Source organism: Cyclopterus lumpus, chromosome 4 (assembly GCF_009769545.1).
Source record: "Cyclopterus lumpus isolate fCycLum1 chromosome 4, fCycLum1.pri, whole genome shotgun sequence".
NCBI lineage: Eukaryota > Metazoa > Chordata > Actinopteri > Perciformes > Cyclopteridae > Cyclopterus > Cyclopterus lumpus.
The window spans coordinates 15147621-15171684 of NC_046969.1; the positions used below are offsets into that span (position 1 = coordinate 15147621).

General features: G+C 41.8%; 1 protein-coding gene across 1 annotated transcript in view; it reads left to right on the forward strand.

Moving 5' to 3' along the window:
* The window catches only part of ptprsa (protein tyrosine phosphatase receptor type Sa), a 219687-nt gene that overhangs the window by 192202 nt on the left and 3421 nt on the right, over positions 1-24064 (forward strand). The window contains exons 27-36 of the mRNA XM_034530398.1: positions 3226-3323; positions 5982-6105; positions 8624-8799; positions 10520-10639; positions 13053-13207; positions 14050-14335; positions 17946-18124; positions 18473-18599; positions 18733-18858; positions 22428-22582. Of these exons, the coding sequence (XP_034386289.1) occupies positions 3226-3323; positions 5982-6105; positions 8624-8799; positions 10520-10639; positions 13053-13207; positions 14050-14335; positions 17946-18124; positions 18473-18599; positions 18733-18858; positions 22428-22582 (1546 nt within the window). The remainder of the gene's footprint in view (positions 1-3225; positions 3324-5981; positions 6106-8623; positions 8800-10519; positions 10640-13052; positions 13208-14049; positions 14336-17945; positions 18125-18472; positions 18600-18732; positions 18859-22427; positions 22583-24064) is intronic.

Consider the following 24064-nt stretch of genomic DNA (forward strand, 5'->3'; position numbering starts at 1 on the left):
TAATTAAAGCGGTGGCAAACAATGGCTCGACATTTGATCACCCCCCCCTCGCTGCTCACTGCAAAAGGATCATCCGGGAGAAAAAGCAGAGTTTCTGATTTTCCTCTTCCTTCTTTTTCCCCATTTATTTTCTTTGTTTACCCACAGTCAGACGTCTTTACTTTTATATGGAAATATGCAACATCATAAATAGGCTTTTTGAGAGAGACTGTTTTGGCTTATCAAAAAAATAATCATTATATTTCCCAGGCGCATCGACTGCGGATCGGGAGATTGGATATGTGTAATTAGACGCTAGTTTATTTTTCCATGTTCATTGATCACGCTGTTGATCGCAGTGAAAAAGAAATGGAAGAGTCTGTACATGGGCGCTAAAAAGCCATGGCTGAGGGTTGTTGTGCTTAAGAGAAGAATGAGCTTTGGAGTGGGGGTAGGGAATAACAACAATTTGTCCTTGAGTGACTTTGCTTGAGTACAGGTCACGCCAAAGCCTAGTTTTGAAAGTTAATCTCTTCCTGGATAAACCCTGCAATGTGCCGTGCAGTGTGTAAATGACAAAAGAATAAGAGAACAAAGTTAGGCGCAATCGACTCATTCGTCTTGAGAACACATGGGTGAGGCTGGAAAAGAACACAGAGAGGGAGAAACATATTAGTTGTTTAGCTATGAGGTTCATGTGTGAAGACATGACAACTTACAGGGATGTATAGCGTTTAGTTGGCAAAAGGCAACGTGTGAATAAAGGTAAAATAATAGATTTGAGCTTTTTGCAGTTGTAAGGATTCAAATAGTTTTCATACAAGTTTCCTTAAACATACCACCTAGGTTTTAGGAAATAAACAAGCAACAGTATGTACAACCTTCAGCCTTTCCCACTGGCAGTGCACCATGCTTTATTTGGATGTTTATGTCAACACGTTGGCCTTGTATCTCGCTCCAACTGTACATGCAGACAGTAAAGTGGGCAGTAAACACCAACTGAAAGGAATTGATGGAGTATATGAGTAACTCATGCACACTCACAAATACACATAGAGACCCACAGAGTAAACTACAAAACCACTCACTCAAACATTCTTTGATCTCGCCTCAAACAGACCACTCTTGTTCTCTCAAGGAGCAGTGAGGGCCCCTCATTTGCATGCACATTTACTTATTCAGCTCATATGGTCTGATACCTTTTCCCTTTGAATTCGAGGTAAGTAAACTGAGAATATTTCCTCTTTTTCTTGATGCTCAATGAGTTCCCGCACCACAAGTGATTAATAACTCGGTCTCATTCTCAAGTGATGCCACTGCACTCTGCGTGCTTCGTCAGCTCATTGAGAAACTCAAGTATGAATAAATAAACACACAGTTCTGTCCAAATACATTCATATAATTTGAGTTTACCTTACACAATTGTGTTTCAGTCGATATGAAGATATTGAAAAGTATAAGAAAATCCACACAGGCTTTAAAGATGTTTTCGAAGAAAGCTATTAATTCCATAAACATTTGTAAATGATGATGATCATTAAGAAGTGCATGGGTGTTTGTCAAGTAGTCTGGTAATGCAGTGTGTCCATTCATTTTCGGAAGGATGTCGAGGCATCCAGTGTCATCTCCATTTGTCTCATATATGCATTGTAATCTGTGTTAATCTTCCTGTAATTGATGCTGCTGCATTGTTCTGTCAGTGTTAAATAAATTACCATTACTAATGAAGACTGTCAGCGCAGAGAGTGGGGCTCCCTCTCTTAAGCGTAACAAAAGCAGCCAAAACATCAGTGACCCCCTTGACATTGGGAGGGATAGTAAGCATTGTGAGAAAGGGGAAATTAAGGATGGCTAATGTGATTATGCCGATTTCAACACCCAATTAAGCCTCTGTAACTTTTTTGTATGAAGAGCTTTCAACATGTTGTCGACTTTTGACCTCGTCACTCGGCAGGAAGAGAGACCTCTTTCAAAAAATATGAAAGCATTAAGTATAGCCAGGCTGCACGCAGGGACAGAGCCACAATCTATGGCTGCTCCATATTCTATTACATGGCCTCAGCATTATGCTCCTAAATGGATTAGTGACTGGAGTGCACAGCAGTGCTGATAATATTGTAGCATCAGCGACATAATATCCGGTGGATTTTTGAAGCGCAAAAGAAAAAATTGAAAAGCTAGTTCTTTCTGGGAATTGCTTGGGATAAATGTCAAAAGGAACTGGAAGAAGAACATTGTCGGCACGCAACTGTGAGTGCTTTTTTTGTGATTTTGGAAGGTATGGGGTGTTCATCTTAGAGCCAACGTTCACTGTTTCTTTTTTTTGGGAACCGGCAAATAAAGGAAATAGTAGAAACAGCAGCTTGCTTGCTTTGCACTGGCTGGAATGGAGCAGCTCACTGTCACTCAACATCACTCACACTCCTAAACCTCCTTATCCCCCTCCCACCTCCCTCACCATGAGCCCCCAGGTCAGGGCTCCGGTCTTGAACACGCATCTTTTTATAGCGTCAACAGTCAAAATTGTCACCGAACAACACAGTACAACACAGACTTACAGGATAAGGATACAGTAGTACAGTATCCCTTTGGGATATGTTAGATTGTTTCAGAGATTCTCTCTCATCTTTCTTTTTAATTCAAGATTGTGCAGGAAGTAATAGTTTAAATGTTGAAAATAATAATATATAGTATTCACGTATCAGTAATAAGAATAACAATCATTCCATTGATTCAAAGACAAAAAAATTGACTGTTGTGTATTTTTGTCTGGAATCTCACCATCAAAAACGTTTTTTGTCATTTTTAACAAATTCCCAAATCTATTAAAAATGATTGATGTTTTTCTCTGGCTACACTCAGAAACATTGGTCGTATTGGTCCGCATATCTATCAGCATTGAGGGAATTAATACACTTTTGTCTTTGGGTGGATACTATCAGCTTCTTTAGTAAATAAGCAGCCCTGCTCGACCAACCTAGCTGTGTTTGAGCTCTGGCCTGGTACGATCAAGTGCTTATAACATCACCAGTCTGTACGTGTTCGCTGTGTGTGACATTCACCATGTTCTGCACAAGCTTCCCCACCACTAAAACCCAACTTCCATTGTTATGTGAGCAACACATTCTCACCTAAAAATCAGGAGTTCTGTGATTTTTGAACTTGCGTGTCCTCTCGCTGTACTAACACACTTTCTATTCTCTCTTACCCTGTGTGGAAATTCTCTCTCAATTGTTTGACAATCAGGTATGGTGAATCATCCTCCCATCCCCATATCAGAGCTGGCTGAACACACAGAGCTTCTCAAGGCCAACGACAACCTCAAGCTCTCCCAGGAATATGAGGTGAGTGGGCCAAAGGGTTCAAATGCCAACGTTTCTATATTATTGTAGAGTATTGAATCCTGTCTGATTGTGTTTTCATTGGAAGGGGACACAAGAGTGCCTTCATTCCTCCCGGGAAATGTCTTCTTTTCATGTGTCGACAATGCTTCAGCTCGTGGTGCTTGAGCAATTATGAAACATCAGTTATTCTTAGCCACATAATTCTTCAGATATATTTTCAGCCTATACATACAAGACAATTGTCATTTTTGTATAAAAAATATCCCTTGGAGGGTTGTTGCAACTCCTCAAATTCTTTGCTGATTAAAAGAATGATATGACTGTAATGCACCCAGTCATCAGGAAACAAAAGAAATGTCCTTTTGTGACATTTAGCATGCGAGTTTGTACTTGACAAATTGGGTAGCTGCATTCAATTGAGAAAGATAGAAACATTGAGAAAAATATTGAAGACCAGAAATTCAACCAGAAAGTCATTAACATTTACTTAAGAAAATGTAATTAACGTAATGGCTCTATAGGGGGATAAATCTGTGATTTTAAATTCTTCACACACACACACCAGTGAACTAAGCAAAGATGATCTTTCTTCCAAAATAGAGATATGGATTAGCGTATGCACAACTCAACAAATGTGTTTTTGTGGGAAAGCACAGTGGCAGTCAGGCTTCAACATAGTACGTTAATATGTGTACGTAGAGGGGGTAGTGGAGCTGTCTGAGCTCTGAGACCGCTGCGGTTATAAATGACACTAGAGTTGATTAGAAATCACGAGTGCTGAATCAGCTCTCGTTTGCATACAAGCAATATCCCCTCCTCGCCGTTCCTAAATCACTGTGCCTGTCGCCTTGCTGCACGCCAGGCGGAGGTAGGAAGCAGGTACACCAGCATAGATTGCTGTCATCATGGCTGCCGGGGGATGTGGGTGGATAATGACTTCTCATAGCCATCCAGTATTTCTTGGGTATCTATTATTCATAAATCCACACCCGGGCTATATACCAAGTGGACAAGCTTGTTCCATTCGGGGGGAAGAGAGACGAGAGACGTGATGCCAAAGTTGACGCTTTGCTACAACTACAACTTCTAATTACTTGGCTTTGAGAGAACATTAAACCCTCCCTCCGTTCGTCTCTTTTCCCACTCCGTCCCCTTGCCCCTTCACAAAACCACCCCCCAGGAAAAATAAATGACCAAATTAAATAGAGAAGTGTAATTTTAATTTTGTTATTTTCTTGATGAATGGCTGCTCGTCCGGGCGCCGTGGCTTGCCAAGCGCAGCTCTACGGGGCTTTGACTGATTGGTTTTTAGCCAGGCGGGATGTGAGGGAGGAGGGAAAATGGAGCGAAGAGGGGAGAGAGAGGAGGTGGGGAGGCTTGGTTAATGATGAGGATTCAGTGAGGGTAGAGAAAGAGAGAGAGCAGGGCAACCCAGCTGGAGAGCGGAGATGAAAAGGAGATAATCTGACACACAAACGGCAGCCACAGTTTTACCTGAAGATACTGAAGCCACCGAGTTCATTATCTATCTTCTCTCTGCCATGTCCTCCAAAGCTTTCCCGCTTGGCAGGAGCTGTCATTCATCTCTGAACATGTCATGATGAATCAAAATGTTCCAGTATTTGCAGAATTTGAGTAGAGGATGGACATTTGCCATACGTGCGTCCCAAAATGTAATTTATGAAAAAACTATTCAAGTTTGGACGACACAGATGTGGTTTTCAATTTTTGAACTGAGCGATGTTTCAGGGAAGTGACCCCAATATTTTTATGCACACACACACATACACCCACATGCATAGTCAGCTTTAAGGTAATCTGCAAAGAAAGGGAAAATAGCTGGAGGGTGGCTGCTAGAGAGGGAGTGTAAACATCAGAGAGGAGACAGGAGATGGAGAAAGAGATAAAGAGAGAATGAAATATGGACAAAAAGTGGAAGACTTTGAAGATGGAGAGATGCAGATAAGAGAAATGGGGACAAAGAACGAGGGATAGACACGAGAGGGCAGAAAGAAAGAAAGAAACAGATGGAGCGAGGCTCATACAGAAGGAAGCTCTGATTGCTGTAATGATTGCATGGAAATTGTTAGATCAGGTTTCCAATTGGACTTAATTCAGCCTCAGTCTCTCTCTGCAGCCCCCCACCATACATGCTGAAGCCCTAACTACAAATAACCTTCACGCCTCCGTCCCCGCACCAACAGAGCGCCAGACGTCTATAAGCAAACAACGAATCATAATGGAATACTTAATTATCCTGACAGGGGAACATAATATTTATCTGGAATGCTTGTATTGTAAAGAGGCGTCTCTTTTCCCTGAGTGTCGGGCTTCGCTCCAAGCCCCCTCCTTGAGGGGGAGAGCAGCCCCCTTCATCAATATTGTTATTTGTCATTTACACCCGCTACATTAATGATATTAATAAAGTGCTGTGTGCAGCAGCTGTGCATATTTAAACCAGGCAGTGAGCAGATTTTCAAGATACCATGTTCTATTTTTTCCTTTGGGGAAATCACCCGTTCAATCTTTCTCCCTTCCCTCCCTCCTTTCTTTGATAACAGGTCGTTTTGTTATTGCTCAGCTCCTCCCAAGGCTCTCCTGATTTTTTCTTTGTGTGTGCATGTTTTAAATCTCTTTGTCCCCCCCCCCCCCCATCAGTCTATTGATCCAGGCCAGCAGTTCACCTGGGAACATTCCAACCTGGAGGTGAACAAGCCCAAAAATCGTTACGCCAACGTCATCGCCTACGACCACTCCCGCGTCATTCTGGCTCCCATCGAGGGTAAGGCTCACTCATCCTCACACTCTGCACCGACAACACCTCAGAGAGGAGCTCAGCTCATTGCAGATCATTTGGGAAATCCTCATAATTACAGAGTCAGTTTGAGTAATTAGGAATTTATACTGGATACACCGAATGGGACTAGACAGTGAAGACTAAACTAGAACAGAGCATAGCAGTGCAGATTGGAACACATTCAATACAATCAAGTCCTTCAAATAAAAAGAATAAATAAATTCAACTGAGCGGATTTACACAAGAGCTGTTTTGAGTCGATGAAGTAAAATAGAATAAAACATGCGTAAAATAGAATTAAATAATTGATAGTATGTGAAGTTCAGATTCAGTTCAAGAACAAAACAACATTTTGTTGGAGGCCAAACGGGAGGCTGGTTTCATCTCAGCTTGGTCCTGAGCAGCTGAGCACTTCATGGAATCATATTATTGTTGTGGGTTTAGGCAAGGACTTGCATCAGCTCATCTCTGGGCCTGGCACCAGGAATTGAACCAGTGTTTTCACCGTCCCATTTGTCTCATCAGCTCAGCCCCACTCTCATGACTTCCCTATAACTGCCCACAGACACAGTACTGAGAATCCCGCAGTCAGAAAAAGTCTTCCCCTGACTCCTAAATCTCAAGGGACATTGTCAGAGGTAGTCACCCTTCACCGCTGACATTGTTCTGGCGTTGCATCACCAGAAGAGCTCCAGACTCCTCAGCGCAGTGCCAAACTCCCTGCTCCACAGTACTCTCTCTTCTGTGAGAGCTAACTGACTAGATTTCGACATCTCGCAATAGCCAGGCCAATTTGAGGGTGCGACAACATGCATAACAAAATGATCCTAGGAAAAAAAAATGCCTCTTCCATAAATACATAAATTAATCAAGTCTGAAATTTCTATTTTACACTGCAGTGATTTTGCCATTAGTCACAGCAGTAGAACAATTCATGCACGCCGCTATTCTCTGTTCACTTAGCTATGACTAAAGCCAGGGCACCACAGTCGGATTGGGCTACGTGGTATCCGTTTTAATGACATTTGCCTTTCTTTCTTTTTTCCCTTATTTCTATTCTTTCTTCTCTTTTCTTCTTTGCCCACTTCTCGTCTCTCTCTCTCTCCCCACACTCTTTCTCTATCTTATTCTTCCTCTCCACCCTGGTTGTTGTCCACACTGCGTCTCCTCTCTTAAATTGGCCCAGTCAAGTGTTTCATTGTTTGTTGCTTGAGTGAGGTCTGAGACGTCAGTCAAAGAGACGTGACTCTCCAAACAGATACTTGAACACACTTGAGTCTCTCTTCAACTGACAGGATTGGTGAAATGAAGACGGGTGATGTTCCGTCTTATCACTGTCAGATGCTCAGTGTTAAACATACTCTAATCACAGATTATCCTGTTTTCATTTACGACGGGTTGGCTTGAATCTTTCTTTCTAGAACAACTTAAAATGATGGGACACCTTGCCTTTCAGGGTGCCCACACCCCATAAACGCTGATTCCCGCTTGATGAGTTTCATCCTGCACATCCTCTATCATGAACAATCCTGATGAAGCTTTGCAATGAGCTACATATTTTACCTTTGAAGTGTCTCATTACTGCTTAGAGACACACTAAAGGATGCCACAGAATACTTTGAAAGTAGCATGGAGTCAGTGGAGGCAGGGTTTTGCAATAGAGCTTTCTACTGCGACATTATGTTTCCAGTACACATTAGTCCTAACCCTCAATGTGGAGGCGTTCCTTACGGCTAGATTTAGTTGACCGGTGTGCAACAAAGCATGGTGGCAGGCTGAGAGGTATGGTAGCTGGATCTACCTTCTGGCTGTTTTTACTGCTCGCGTTCCTCCGTCTACGAGCACACTCCATTTGTGGTGGTGGAAAATCAGATGGAGGCTGTTACGACATATCTACAGAAACCGAGGCAGAACAACAGAGGTTTGAAAAGAAAATGACAAAAGAGCAGAACAGGAAGTTGCGACTGAGGCAGTTGCTGCATTTGAATCCATTCAGATGGAACAACGACGAGGCTTTCCTTCACCTCGACTGTCGCAGAGGGGGAGAACGGTTGTGAGACTGTTTTAACATCTCATTTAATCTTGTATTATGTCTTGAAATTGTGTTTTCAAAACAAGCAGTAAGATCTATTGGGCAAGAATAATACCTCGAATACTTTCAGTCCCAAAAGCTAACATGATTAATCGTAACTGAAGACACTGTCTGCTCTCGGGACAATTCCAATGTTTTCACCGATCTCAGCCAATTTCCACTTGTTTAAACAGTAAGAGGTGTGAGAACTCATTACATAAGCAATTTACTTTGGACTTTGTTCCCAGTGTAGAGCCAGCATTGATTGGGAAACAGAGTTAGTGTGTGTGAAAACTGGGATTTATTGAGGCAGATGGTTCAAAAAGTGAGAGTCAAATTAAATAATGGAAAAGTCAAGAGAGATTTCAAAAGAATATGTATGAAAGGAAGAAAAGTGTTTTTTTTAATATGTGTCTTGTTGATTAAATCTAGGTATCACAGGTAGCGACTATATCAACGCCAACTACATTGATGGCTACAGGAAGCAGAATGCCTACATCGCCACCCAGGGTCCATTACCAGAGACGTTTGGGGACTTCTGGAGGATGGTGTGGGAACAGAGAGCCGCCACTGTGGTCATGATGACGAGGCTGGAGGAGAAGTCCCGGGTAAGTCCGCTCAACACTGCGGGATGCTGGGCACTATTTTGGGCAGGGTTTATTTTAACGATCCCCTGCAACAAAACACTTTAGAATTTCTTCTTTGAAATAAACAAGAACGCTTTACAGTGATTTCCCAGTTTCACATCTAAACGTCATTAGTCAGTAATTAGACTAATTTGAAAAAGGTGGTGAAAGCAGATGGGGAGGGTGAAGAAATGGAGTTAACTCAAAGATGGTCTACCTGTTCACATCTAATAAGGTAGGTTGGTCATCCGCTGGGAGGATCTTTGCTATCGTTCTCTCCATATCTGCAGTGAAAAAGACAAGCTTTTGCTTGTTCCCTACAGGACTGAAAGCTTATCTAGTGCAGGAAGCTCAAATAAAATGTTCTGCAACCGAGTACCACATAGTTTTCACTGTGCTTGTGACCAGTACCACCCACAACCATCTGTTGATAGTGGAAGTGAGAGGAAAAAGTGTATGGCGAGCACAGTGAATGAGATGTCCAGGTGCAATAGTCCACTTTATCTAGTATTTTTTTCCTTTCATACATTTATGTTCATGGAAAGTGACCACAAGGTGTGCAGAAAGTGTACAGTATTCTTCAGAAGGCTCAGTCTGGTGTCCTTGAGTTTGAAAGGAACATGTTTACAGTTACAGTCCAACGTTTTATATGTGCCTTTGATGTAAACACTTTTTGTGAGCCAACTAACTCCAGCAATGAAGCGGGCTTCACAATAAGAAGGCAACCGCAGCACTTTTCAACCAAACTAACTATCAGACTAAAAACTGTGTTTGACAGTTTGATATCAGTTGTTTTCCACTAGTGACAGCTCGTCATTATGTGAACAAAGTGCCTATTTTATGAGCATTCTTCTAAATTATGAGATGATAATGCGGGTGAGCGCTTCAAAAAAGGAGATAAAATGAAGCCAAGTGGTGTGAGTGCACCCTCACATAGGATGGATCAACAACGATTGGACTCTTTGCTATCAAGGAATGGACTTCTCTAAATGTCAAAAAGCCAACTGTGATGTTCCATCCTGTCAACTCCAACCTGTGTCAACATCAGGCTCACTCACCCCAGGTGTCTCCCCTCATTTTCCCTCCCTCTATCCCTTTTCAATTGTTTACCTATCCTCCTTTCTGGAATGTGCATCCCACTCCTGTCAAACATGATCAGGATTAGCGTGCGGTAGAACTTGAGTGTCAGCTTGAGCAAGAAATGAGAGAGAAAGATGGAGAGCATCTCCCTCAGTAGCTGTCACATCTCATCTGAGGTCCGCCAGCGCGTCACACCCCATATTGAATGAATTTCTATTAAGTGAGCTGACAGACGATGGATGGGGGAAGCAGGTGTTGTCTTTATTATATTTACTGTAAACCACTGGACCAAAAAGTCAAAATGAAACATCCATCCAGGATTTGACTTAAAAAACAAGTGTTACTCCTACTAAAGCATTTACAGGAATAAGAGTTATTTTATATGAGTCTGAGTGCCGTTTCTCAGATTTCAAATGGAGTGAAGCTATCCTGGTGTTTATGTCAACACCGCATAGGGATTAATCCACAGGAGGGCTCGCTTTATGCGTATGTGCATGTTATTATGTCAGAGCAAATCATGGTTTTAATTTTTCTGCCCTCCTCCTTTCATGTGCATGATCTTGAAGTGGAAACATCATTTCACAGAATGTGACTTAGATATGTCTCTCTCTCTTACTTCCAGATTAAGTGTGACCAGTACTGGCCCAGTCGCGCCACAGAAACCTATGGCATGACCCAAGTGACCCTGTTGGACACCATAGAATTGGCCACTTTCTGTGTCCGTACTTTCTCCTTACACAAGGTAGGATGCACATATGGTATGTATGTACACCACCACTGTCTTCGCTTTGCTATTTCGCAGTATTATTGTAAGAAGCCAGAAATTACATGAGGAGAGTGCTCAAGTGGTCAGTGCTTAAGCATTCCTTAGTAAATACAATACGTACATTTTATTCACTATCAAGTTGGATAACCATGAATAACAATATCCTTATGTTCAATGTCTGTCCAGTAACTAGAGGGCTGATTAATGGGACATACCTTGTACAAATGACACAAAGATTGCATAGGCAACAAAAATGATTGCATGAAAAATGTTCTGTCCTTCCATTGGATGTAAAGGCATATCCATATATAACTCTTCGTCCGCATTGTCCTTCCAGTCCAGCCTTTTACCTTATTTAGTGCTCTCGCTCCTCAATAGATCATCTGTTTATGTACGTCCGCCAAATTGGAGCACTTAGCTAAAGTGAGCAGAAGAGAAACTCAATATACATAATTGGCAGACTGCTCATATGCTCCTATACCCACAAATATATACACACACACACACACACACATTTAAACACTGCACACAGACGAGAACATTCTTAGAAGGAAGCATTTGCACATGCAATCCCACGTGCACACTCATACACAAACACACAGCAAAGGACACACACAAAACCCAAATGTGTGTATTTACATACCTTTGAACAACCTGCATAAATATGATGGCAAGCACAGACGCACACCGCAGAAAAAAAAAGAAGAGGAAAGAAAGAAACACCGGTGCATTTACATGCACACTGACTCTCACAGTCCCACACACGTCATGGTGATGCACAAGTGTTGTAAAATAACCTGTGAGGAGTCTTACATAGTCGAGGAACTGCCCTTGGAAGGACTACATTTACAAAATGTTCCCCTTAACCAGTCAGCACCACACAGACGTCACAGCTGACTGTGTAGCTTTGTAGGACTGTCAGTGGAGCAATGATCACCAGGGCAAATCAGTGATGGTAAAGATAGCAACATATCAGCAGCCACGGTGCTTTAAAGCTTGCTGGTTGACATTCAGGGCCATTTACATTCTGCTGCTCTCAGCCCCCATCAAACCTACCGATGGTATTCGTTTTCTATCTATCGTCTCCCTCCCCCTTGTAACCGCAGCAAATGCAGTGATTTCTCACTGAGCTGTGTTGAATTTGTGTGAAGTATGAGGTAGCAGAAGCTGGCAGTACACACAAACACAGTGCATCTCTAAAGCATCCACTTTGGTACCTCTCCATATGTATGCATGTCCTGATGTGAATCCAAATTGTGTCTACTGATAAATCCTGAATAAGAAAAATATATTTTTCAGTAAAACAAGTGCCAACCATATCCATGCACCCTGACTTCTTAACTACAGAAACAGGGAATGTCCAAAAGAAAATAAAGGAAAATAAGATTTAGGTCAGTTTGCTTTTAATTACCATACTCATTTATTCATTTATTCAGGGTGGGAAAAAAATCTCTCTGTCAGTGAAGCAGAAACACGGCATTGAAATGCAAACAGTTCTTCCATTAGAGGATCTTCTGAGAGGAAAGAGAGGAGAGGAGGACAGAAACATGTACAGGAGAATATGTTTCTCTCTTCTTCTGCTTCTCAAAAAACCTTCTTCTGGATCTCAGCTTGTTTCTTTGATGTGTTGAGTTTGAGGAGGGAGCTGACAGACGGCTGTGTAATGTGGGTGTTTGCTGCATGTACCTGTATATGTTATGAGTGGCAGCAATGTGAGAGCAAGAAGATATACAGTAGTACTTGTTCTGTTCAGTATAGGAACGATTGTACTTATTATATAATGATGACTCCATCTGATCAGCTCTTTGTGTGTGAAAGTGTTTCCAAAAAGGAAAAATATGCCCTCTTACTGCACCAAAATATGTATTTTATCCCCTTTCGATGTGGCTGTACAAAATTGGTAGTTTTCAGGAGAGCACTGCAGCAGTGAATCATTTATATAGGTTACAATGTTGTTATCACTGATTCAAACATGATATGTGCATCACATGCACAAACCAATACAAGGGAACGCAAATCAAGACATCCGCGTGTGTAGACGCAGATTTTTTCATGTGGAGATATTAAGGCTTACAGAGATCTTCAGTTTGAAGCATAGTGTGTGTACTCTACAAGCCTGAAAGTGTGGGCTGACATTTTAACGTTTAAGCACGCCCTGCTGTGGCAAAAACAAGGCATCCAGTAGATTAGGTGGATTGAAGGCAAGTGGTTGGACCTATAAGTAAATTACTACACTCATGGAACAATAACCCTTAAAATGCCTTGGACAGTGTGCCATGCCTATCGTGTCCATTCAGTGAAAGCGGCACACACACTTAAAGCCAGTCGGTCAGCCGTTCCAGACAAACCTCCACCACTGTATCCAACCCCACCTTTCTGTTCTTTCCAGAATGGCTCCAGTGAGAAGCGGGAGGTTCGTCAGTTCCAGTTCACGGCGTGGCCTGACCACGGAGTACCAGAGTATCCCACCCCCTTCCTGGCTTTCCTCCGTAGGGTGAAGACCTGCAACCCGCCTGACGCCGGACCGATCATCGCCCACTGCAGGTCAGTTGCAACTTTTTTTGGGGGGTTGAAATACTCCAACGTGATCCAAACGTGTGTTTTTAAACTTATATGTAACTGGAATTTAAGTGCCCAAGTGGGACAGTTTAATGTTTTTTAGATTATCTTGATACCACTAGAGGAAAAGTGTGTGTTTGTATCCATGAGTGAACAAAATGGCAGAGCTCCTGAGTGACTGCTATTATACATTACATAACACACATTATACAAACACATGCTCTCTTTCTTACCAGATCCTCCATCTTTTCTTCTCTCCATTGGTCACATCATCTTTCTTTTTAAGGTTTCCCTTTTTTTCTGTGCTTTTATTCTCTCCACCTCTGTCTCTTCTTTCCCTCTCTCTGAAAAGCCTCACAGTAATCCCTTCCCATCTTTCTTGCTTCTCCCTTTTGCTCCTTAGCCCTTCCTCCTTTTACAATGGCTTATTCAAATTGAAACCCTCTTTTATTTGTCAAGATACGGAGAAAAGTCCAAAGCACTGCACAATAGAACTGAAATGTGACAGCTTGCTTTGCTCATTCTCCTCTTGTTGTTGTATCTGCCATGTTTGGTTGTTTTTGGATTCCCTCTCTTGATTTCACGATATCCTCTCCCACACAATTACTTAAAATGTAACACCACGACAAACCATCAAGAATTACCAGACATCTTTTAATTATTTTAACCATTTTTATATTTCAGGAGTGAGAATGACCTTACATTACACACACAGCACCCTAAAAGGATAAGACCCTAGAAATAAGATCACAATTAAATTCTATGAAACAAATGTGTTAAAACCTAGGACTTCTCTTTTTTTCTCATTCCTCTCGCTCCACCTGAAGTGCGGGGGTCGGCCGGACGGGTTGCTTCATTGTCATCGATGCCATGCTTGAACGTATCAAGCACGAGAAGACGGTCGACATCTACGGCCACGTGACGCTCATGCGCTCGCAGCGGAACTACATGGTGCAGACGGAGGACCAGTACAGCTTCATTCACGATGCGCTGCTGGAGGCGGTGGCCTGCGGCAACACTGAAGTGGCCGCCCGGAGCCTCTATTCCTACATCCAGAAGCTGGCCCAGGTGGAGAGCGGCGAGCACGTCACTGGCATGGAGCTAGAGTTCAAGGTACTGGAATTGGAGCAATGTTAATGTTAATAACATTATTTTATTTTTTTATTTTTAAGCTCTTTTGCTTCTTTTCAGTTATAAACCATGTATGTGGATGACAAAGTGTTTCATAATAACTATTACTGGGGTCTGACATGTAAATTACGAGATAGACTAGTTTTCACAGGTGATTTAAGTTTTGACAAAAACAGTTAAACACAAGTTAACAATTAAAGTTGCAAATGTCTGTGCAAAAACTCACCGGACAGCCCAAGCTCACCTGAGGCCGAGAGAGTCACCAACAAGCTGCAAGTCAGATCAGAAATAGCAAACATGTTAAATCAGAGTCTGGAATAGCTTTTCACACTAAAGAATGAAAGCCATAAACCATAAGTTTAGTGGGTTCTGCCACTTTGTCTTAAGAAACTATACATCTTTTAAATGAGGCTGCCAGTTTTATCTTGCCAGAAGTTGTTTTAGATGCAAATCCAATTTCTTTTGCCTTTCATATTTTTTGCTCTTCATCATTATTTTGGTTTTAATAATGGCTCTTTTGATTTATGTTCTTATTCTGTTATACACACATTCATATTATACATTTGATACTTGAATAGCAACTGGGTTTCTTGCAAAAAGGGAGATATGGGAAAACATAAAATGATGATGCCAGCAGCTGATTGGGGACCTGGGGAGATCATTTCAGTCGTGTGAACATGTAGTTTCTAGCTAATCCTTATGTCTCCGATATATTGAGTTAGGAATTAGACAAGAGACAGGTTTCTTTCAGCGTGTTGCTCAGTGCGCTAAATAAGTAAAGAATATGAGCCACAGTTAAGAAGAAAATAGATGAAAACACGTTTAGTAAAGGCATCCAGCTATTTCTCCATTTATACACTGCACATTTAGAATTAATTAGAAAGCAAATTTCTTCTTTTTTTTGCCTCACTTCATGACTTAATCGCTTAGATAAACACTATTTGAATTATTATATTTTTTAGAGCTAGAAAATGGAAATATGAAAGCCTTTCACTGTTTGGCCCAATGTTAATTTTCGGGGATTTGGAATAAGCAAATAAATTGGGTTTAATCTAGCAGGCACAAGACAAAGGATTTTGGCTGGAAGCAGCATGAGTTTGAGTTTAGGTTTCTGATTTTCTTTTTTAAGAGAAATTCATGACAAAGCAGTAGATGAGGAAAAACAGCCATGTGTTTACATAGATCTCCATTACAGAGCTTAACAATCATCAACTTATAAACTCACCTCAGCTTCAGCGCTCCAGTCAGTATCCGCTGACCTTGGATTGCATAGCTGCTCACTCTCAAATCATCCATCATCTTCCCATCGCCATTCACCAGCACGGCCCCCCTGCCAAGAAACAATAATAGTGCTGGTGTGTTTCAACCTTCTTCTTTTTTTTACTCACTGGCGCACAACAGTGATGAAATCTCCATTGCCATCTGTAACAAGGATAATGCTGAGCTGGCGTCAGGAGTCAACCGGGGAGTAATAACGTCTACACTATAGTCAGGATAGAGAAGAGAGGTGTGCGTGAAGAGGGGTGGGGGAGCATAGTAATTAATACTTGATGATGACAAATGGAGGTGGATGGCAGGGCAAGTGGAGGGAGGAACGTTTGGCTAATGAACAAAGGGACGACTGTTTGCTAACTTGGCACTAAGGAAGTGATTCGACAGAATGCTGCACTTCGGGGACGGATGGGGGAGCATTGTCATTGTCAGGTGGGAAACGGTGTCGTACAGAGTTAAGCTGAGACTGTTGGGATTCACAGGAGTTCAGCAGGAAGAATGAACCAAGAAGAGAGACTTGTCCTGGAGTTGTGAATAACGAGCATGTTTGTGGAAAGATTTAAGCACAGAAGATGCGTGTGCACACAACCCACATGAAAGAGACATATTCAGCCACATACAGTACACAAATTACAGCACAAACACAAAAAGGAACTTCTGGCAATTATTGGAAATCAAATAAAGGAATGATTATATATTCAGCAGCAGTTTTAATCTTTAACTGCAAACAAGACAAAGATTATCTTCCAATTGAAATTGAAATGATGGCCGACGAGAACTTCCAAATGTGTTGTGTTGCATTGCAGCTGCATCATAAGCATTATTAAACATCTGTTGTTTAGCTGGTCGGGTTATGGCAAGGTCAGGTTAGGATTAGGATAATCACAATTGTGTCAGCCCTACTTTGTGACATAGAACACCAGATGTCATTATCCCTGTTGTGGCGAGACATGCTAAATGTATATCCACGCTTAACTCGCAAGATAGACTGTGCTTTAAATGTGAAAGGAACTGGCATCTGCGACCAGAGGAACCCGACAGTAGGTGCTTCTCTGCCCTGTTGGATGACAGGTTGCCAGGTTTCGCTTTGTGCCCTGCGATGTTTGCCGGTGTAGCCGAGGGCCTCTCTAGTGCTGCCAGGCCACCTCAAGCCTTTCCAGGTGCCTTTGTGAAACACAGATCAAAGGGGCGACAGTAGCAAGGGATGAAGGGAAGAGGAGACGGGCTGGATGGACTCCAAGTGGCCACTGACACAGAGGTACTGGTGCTGTAGGGGAATTAGAGGGAAAGAGAGAACAGCGCTCTAATGGGAGAAAGAGAGAAATGGTAAGTTAGGCCGCATTCACACTGAAACTCAGGGGGGGGAAACACTTTTGATGACCATTAAGAGACAGGAAGTCCAGGAAATAAATCAGCATTCCTTCCTACTTTTCAGTGGGGTCAGTTGAAACTCATCTCTCTCTTGCATTCCTCTTGCGATGCTGAAAGGGGCCCAAGAAAATCTGATTATGGTGTCTTCCATCTGCCGGCAAACAGGAAGAATCAAGCACACGCTCACATAAATGCCTTATTGAGACATTGAAGACTCGCTGACCCACAAACTCCCACTGGGGTCCCTATGACGATGATGATGTAGCAGTACAGCTTTGCCTTTTTATCATTACACAGTCAGTGTTTTTTCTCTGTGAAACTGCCTTGTATACACACATTCCACACTGACATTATCAAAGGCACTGGTGACCCACTTTTAGACAAGTTTTTCGTACCGATTTGATCCAGAGGCTTGTTAGTCTGGGTGTGTGGCATATTTTCCATCATTGCATCTGACCCTGCAGGACCCCACAAGTTGCAAAAGGGGATCGAGTTTTTGAATTACTTTCTGATAAATATATTCTTGATAAACAGTGTGCTTTTGAAGCTGTGTCATCAGCGGCAAAGCAGATGATGTTGGGTTTGCTTTGGTACTTTCTGTCATTGATATACTCCTCTCTTTATCTGTCTCGCATCTGTCCTTCCCTCCCTCCTGATCTCCCCGTCTCGCCTCCTTTTATCATCCTCTCCTGCTATTCCTTCCTCTCTCTTCTCTTTCCGTGTCTCTTCTCTTCTCTTTGTAACTACCATGGCTTTTGCCAATTTGTTCCCTCTTCCCCTCACCCCTGTACTTTCTTTTCATCGTCTTTTCATCTTTTTCCTCCTCTATACTTTTCATTCCACACTTTCTGTGTCACATTTATTTTCCTTCTGCATTTTTTTTCTTACTCTATTTCTGTGTATTCCTTCCCTCGACTCCTCCATCTATACCTCCATCTTTCCCCTCCAGCGTTTGGCCAACTCCAAAGCCCACACGTCACGCTTCATCAGTGCCAACCTTCCCTGCAACAAGTTCAAGAATCGGCTGGTCAACATCATGCCCTACGAGACCACGCGCGTCTGCCTGCAGCCAATTAGAGGCCTAGAAGGATCTGACTACATCAATTCCAGCTTCATTGATGGATACAGGTAGGAAGATTGCAGGAAATGTGCCAGCAGGAGGCGGGTGTGAGGTGATTGCCCAGAAACATCTTTAATAATTCAAGCCATAAATGTAACATCTTCTTCTCTGAGAAAGTAAACCTAAATATATATTTGTGAAGAGAAGGTAAGGCATGTAAGGGAAATGGGGATATGATTTAGATTAATATGCATTGCTTTTGTTGTCTTCACGATCCCCATGGTAACGTATTACTCATTTGTCTTTTTTAAGGATATATCAAGTATCAGTGTTGTTCCCAGAAACTGCATCAGTGGTGTTAAAAATAGTACTGATTAATTATACAAGCTAAACATAAAGGCGTTTACTATATCCAGGCAACAGAAGGCTTACATCGCCACGCAGGGCCCTCTTGCAGAGACTACAGAAGACTTCTGGAGAATGCTCTGGGAGAACAACTCTACCATTGTCGTCATGTTGACCAAACTGAGAGAGATGGGACGGGTAGGACATCAACACACATATACACAAACATTTGATTACGTTATTTCTTCATCTTTATTCATGGCAGATTTAAAGGAAAAATCATTAACGAATCTTCATAACATACATTTTGTCTCACCATTTACTCAAACAGGAAAAATGTCACCAGTACTGGCCAGCTGAGCGCTCTGCCAGGTACCAGTACTTTGTGGTGGATCCCATGGCGGAGTACAACATGCCCCAGTACATCCTTCGAGAGTTCAAGGTCACAGACGCCAGGGTAAGACATACCTGGGAGCGTTGGATGTGGATTGAGTAGATTGCGAGGCGGGAACAAGCAACAAAGTCATAGACAGGTTTTAACATTTAAACATAATAATTACAGCATTTTGTTTCAGTAAGTCGGACGTTACACATGTGTTGCTGGTTAATTTCTGTTGTTTAGTTGTAAAGATGTAACGAGTCAAACACTTGACACCGTGATTTAAAGTTGTTCTTAATATTTTTGAATTAATAATTGTATATAATACAAAGACGCCACTTTCTCAGTAGGCTCGGAAGATAAAAATGCAATTTAGTACCATATTATGCTTTAATTTCCACAATTGCACTGGCGACCCACCCTTCACTGGAGTGTGGGAAATGTAGGTCATGTAAACACAGAAACATCACAAGTATTTTTTATCAAAGGTCCCTATGGTTCTGATATTGTAATTTTCCTCTGTAGTTAGATGGGTTTCCAAACAAAACAAGATATAATAATGATAGAATGTTAAAAGTAACTTCATTCACATATTAATGAGAACTCACTAAAGTGACTTTTCTTGCCCTGAACTATTTATTGCCTACTGCAGTTCTCTTTTTACCTCAGGATTTCTTTTTTGGGTCCAATTAGGTCGGACATTTTAAAGCAGCAGCAGAAATAAAACAGCTCTCTTTGTCAAACAGGCTGACATACTCAATCATTTCTCAGGCGGTGCGTCAGCTAGTTAGCAGTCATCCAGTTGGTATTAAAGAAATGAATACATTATATCTCTGCACATACACATATACTTAGACACAAACAGACACACTATCCACAGTGTGCCGCCCCTCCCCATACACACACACACACACACACACACACTTTTTCTTATATACATAGCCCTGTGCAGTGTGCAAAATGCATCTCTTAATGAGCTCAAACACAAACACAATGTGTACAGAGGCTTACTTTCTGTACCTCCATGCTGATTTGCTATTCTCAGCACTAATAAATACCAACACACACACACCCTGATACTTTTTATTTAAATGTTTTAACACACAAGACAAATACATTCAACACTCACACACATTGTTACAGCGTGTACTTTTTAACCCCCCCCCCCATGAACACCAGACACATGCAAACATTTTGTCTCGTGTCCTCTTTCAGAGGATTCTTAAAGGGGGCTAAATCTTCAAAGCAGCCAATAGACAGTCAAAGCTTATCATCCGAGTTAAGGATCAAAACAGAGAGGATAATATTAGAGATATGACATACAGAGGTGAAAAAAGAAAGCTGTGGTTTTTAAACTCCATATTACTGATTTTGTATGCGTGTCAGTGTGTGTGTGTGTGTGTGTGTGTGTGTGCGTGTTCACATGTACATTGCACGCCTCTGCGCAGTAATGGCATAGACCCTACGCCTCAACACTCGCATCTAGCGAGCCAGTCACGTATTTAATCACACAATTTGACACGCCGCGTGGGCCCTCAGGTTGTGTGTTAAATTTTCCTCTCATTTTCTCTCTCCTCTTTCTTTGGCGTGCTTGGATTATTGCGTTGTTGTCTTTGCCCCTATTTCACTTTTAATCCAACCGCTGAGGCAAAATGTTTCTGAGATGAAACACAAAAGCAAGGCAAGAAAGACAACATGCAATGCGTCATAGAACAAGGAGGACACGAGACGTGGTACAAAGAGAGTCAGCATACGGAGCTTAACGTACAAGAATCCAACTCAATGAATTTGTCAAGAACAATAAATGTACCAGAATACATCTTGGCTGCATCGGTGCAGAAACATATCAACAGCTAAGATAGCAACCCAGTGCATTCTGGCACACGGGTCATCAGGACACCACAAAGATTCAATAGACAGATTATGTAAATCCTTTGATATGCGGGAGCTGCAGATGTTCCACCTGCATTTACCATGCTAGGGGGATGGTTAGCGCATGGCAAACATTAGAATGAATGAATAACAATGTAGTGCAGCAACTATGACCGCATTCATGATGGACACTTAATATCATCTCAATTTGATGGATGCCATTTTTGACACGCTTGAAAAGTGAAGCCAACTAGCATTCTTTGTATTGGCCTCCTTTGGTTGCAAAAAGAAGGCCAATCGTACAGAAGTCTATGAGGAAAATGCACCTACTTCTCTTTTGATTTATTATCTCAGTAAATAAGTTTTTTATACGATCTTCATTTTGTAAATTAATATTCCAATTTATAGTAAGATCGACAACAAAGAAGGGTACACTTCAGGGCATGGCTGCCTTGTGATTTAAAGATGTTTGTATGGCCGGTTTAGTGTTGGAGGCAGTGTGGACAGAAGCCTGCAGTCAGCTCCTTACACACTGCTATGCCTCCAGCTAGTCTAAGGTCGGAGCGTATTAGGTACACATTGATTGTTACCTTTCTGTCTATTTACCAATTCACTGGCTCTGTGCATAAATCTAATTTGTGTATCATTATCAAGCTACTCAAACAAGTGCAGGAAATGTGCAGCAGGGCCAACATAATTCTGTTTTCACAACAAAGTTGTACCTGTTTCAGGCAGTTCACATTCTTGCATGTTACATTGATTCTTTAACACAATTTAAACAAAATCCCTCCTAACTTAATTATTTAGTCTATAATTCCACACCATGTAATAGCAGCATAATAAAATGGACAAATAGATCCCAGTTTACTCGCCAAATGAGTATTAATCGAATTGTGCCTTTGTAGTGTGAACGAATGGGAAAGAAATGTGCGAGAGTGTGTTGCACAAAGAAGTGAGAAACATCTGGAGATATGTACAACTCTTAGTTGCCTTAATTGCTCACTTTCGTGAGAACTGTATTCTCTCCAAGACAACTTTGAAAGAACTTTCTTCACAAAGACACACATATGTGCCTTCTCTGACCCGATGATCAGCTCTCTCGAAATAAAACTGCTCAATTCCCTTCTCTAGTGTGATGCCACCTGGTTGTAAAAATGTATTTCAAGGTTTTTGTTTGCATTGGAAGCAAATGCAAGTGCACCAGTAACACAAGATTATAAGAATCAATATGACATTAAATTGTTAAGATTGACAATTTGTCTAGCGGGCTCGTCAGCATGTCACGGTTTTTGTTTTCAATTTTCATTGTCCTAACCTACCTCCTGCTCCGCTAGTCCTCGTTGTTGCTTCTTACCTCCATCCATCAGGTCGCTCTATCGATCGCATCGCAGGATTATCCTATTCAACATGGTTTCTGGGAGAAGACGCTTGTCATGGCAGATACACTATTGATTTGCTTTAACTAAGACCTACTCATGCCACACACACACACACACACACACACACACACAATGGGAACAAATTGAGATTGGTGGTAGAGGAGAGGACACACTGTCCCTCTGTGGTGAGATGTGTGTATCATTGTATTATTTATTTTGCTGTTAACAGACCGGAGATCTTTTATCAATGTCCTGCAATCACCTGCATTATGTTTTTTATCCCAAAAATGTAAAAATGAGCATAGATCCTCCCTGAGCAGCCATTGCCTTCATCTCTTGCTACTTTCCTGACAACCTCTGTGATCTCTCCTCACTTTCTTTTCTTTGTGTTTGCAGGATGGCCAGTCACGGACAGTGAGGCAGTTTCAGTTCACTGATTGGCCAGAGCAAGGTGTGCCCAAATCCGGAGAGGGATTCATTGATTTCATCGGCCAGGTGCATAAAACCAAGGAGCAGTTTGGGCAGGACGGACCAATCTCTGTCCACTGCAGGTAAGAGCTCTCCCTTTATGTTGAATCATATTCTCTTTTTGCTAATTATATATTACGTTTTATTTTAAAGAGGGGCATAATATGCCTTTTTTTTTGCAAAGACAGACAAGATTAAATACATTATTACATTTGTTATTGGTTTTTCAGTGCAGCTCTAACATCATCACCAGATACAATCCCTCCCCATCTTTTTGCTACTGCCGTACAATACCTTTGGCCATCCACAGACCCACGTCCTCCATAATTGATAAGGCAGTGATGTGGCTTGGCATTTGTAAAGAGGAGCCAAATGAAATGATGTAGTCTGGTTTTTATGATAGCTGCGTGACGCATTTTTATTTCTGTGGCTGCAGCTTCCAAGGTAACCTTCATCATTAGCTTGACATGCTGGATTCAGGAAGAACCCGATATTTGGTAGTGGTCAACACCGAGGCCTCGGGTTGTTCTTATTCATCAATAGACCTTGAGTGGGATTCATCTGAATGAGTTGTTGCCTTTTGTTGCCAGACAATGGACATCTTTAAAAAGCTTGTGTTAGTATGCTCTGCAAGACTAGTAAAGAAAAAACGCGTACTGCTATACATGAATGTGGTCGCGTTAACCAAGGTGTAAACACATTGAATCATTTCCTTGCTGTCTCATAAACATGGTTTACTTGTGTGGTGTCACTTTTTCTCCACATTTCTATCGCAAAGGCGCCATGATATCATGAAACATGACATCACCTCCCCTGCATTAAAAAGCAATGATGTCACCAGCAGTGAATTGGCCCCTTGGGAATTGTAGGATGTGTCAGGGAAGCTCCAATAAGACTGAGTTATTCCTCCCTTGTATGAATCCTAAGAGTTATTGTATGGGGAGAGAGCGAAGGGATTGGTTATTGCAGGAGGAATTGTAGGGCACAATATTAAACTGGTCTGCAGGAGTCTCATGACTGTGTTGCATTCAGCTGCCAAATGCACAGTGAAGGCATCCTTGACACATCTCAGTGAACCCTGTTAGATTTGTTTAAGCACCATAAGAGGATTAATACAAAACGCCTTCAGCCTAGAGTGTAGTAAATCATTAGAATTGTGTGCTGTTAATCGGGTACTTAAGTCACCTGCAGTCTTTTTAAAATACTTTGCAGTAATTTTGTACTTTTTTCATGAGTAGTGTCACTGTCCAAAGGCAGATATCTAATTTTGGAAAGAGGTTTCTCTTGAGTAGTGGAAAAAAAAGTGAATTAAGCTTTAGGTTTCTTTGTCTTGTCACCAACATAGCCACCTCCTGCTCCTTCCTATCATCCTCCTCCTCCCTCCTTCAGGCTTTTCATCTCTGAGTGGAGAGCTTATGCCTTCCTTTTCTTTTACTCTTTCGTCTTCTGTCACCGGCCTTCCTCGTCTGTCATCCCTCTGTTTATTTCTTAATCTTCGCTGTCTCTCTCTCTTTTTTTTTCTCTCTCCACCCATCCATCCATTTCCCCCAGCCCTCCTTTCTCCC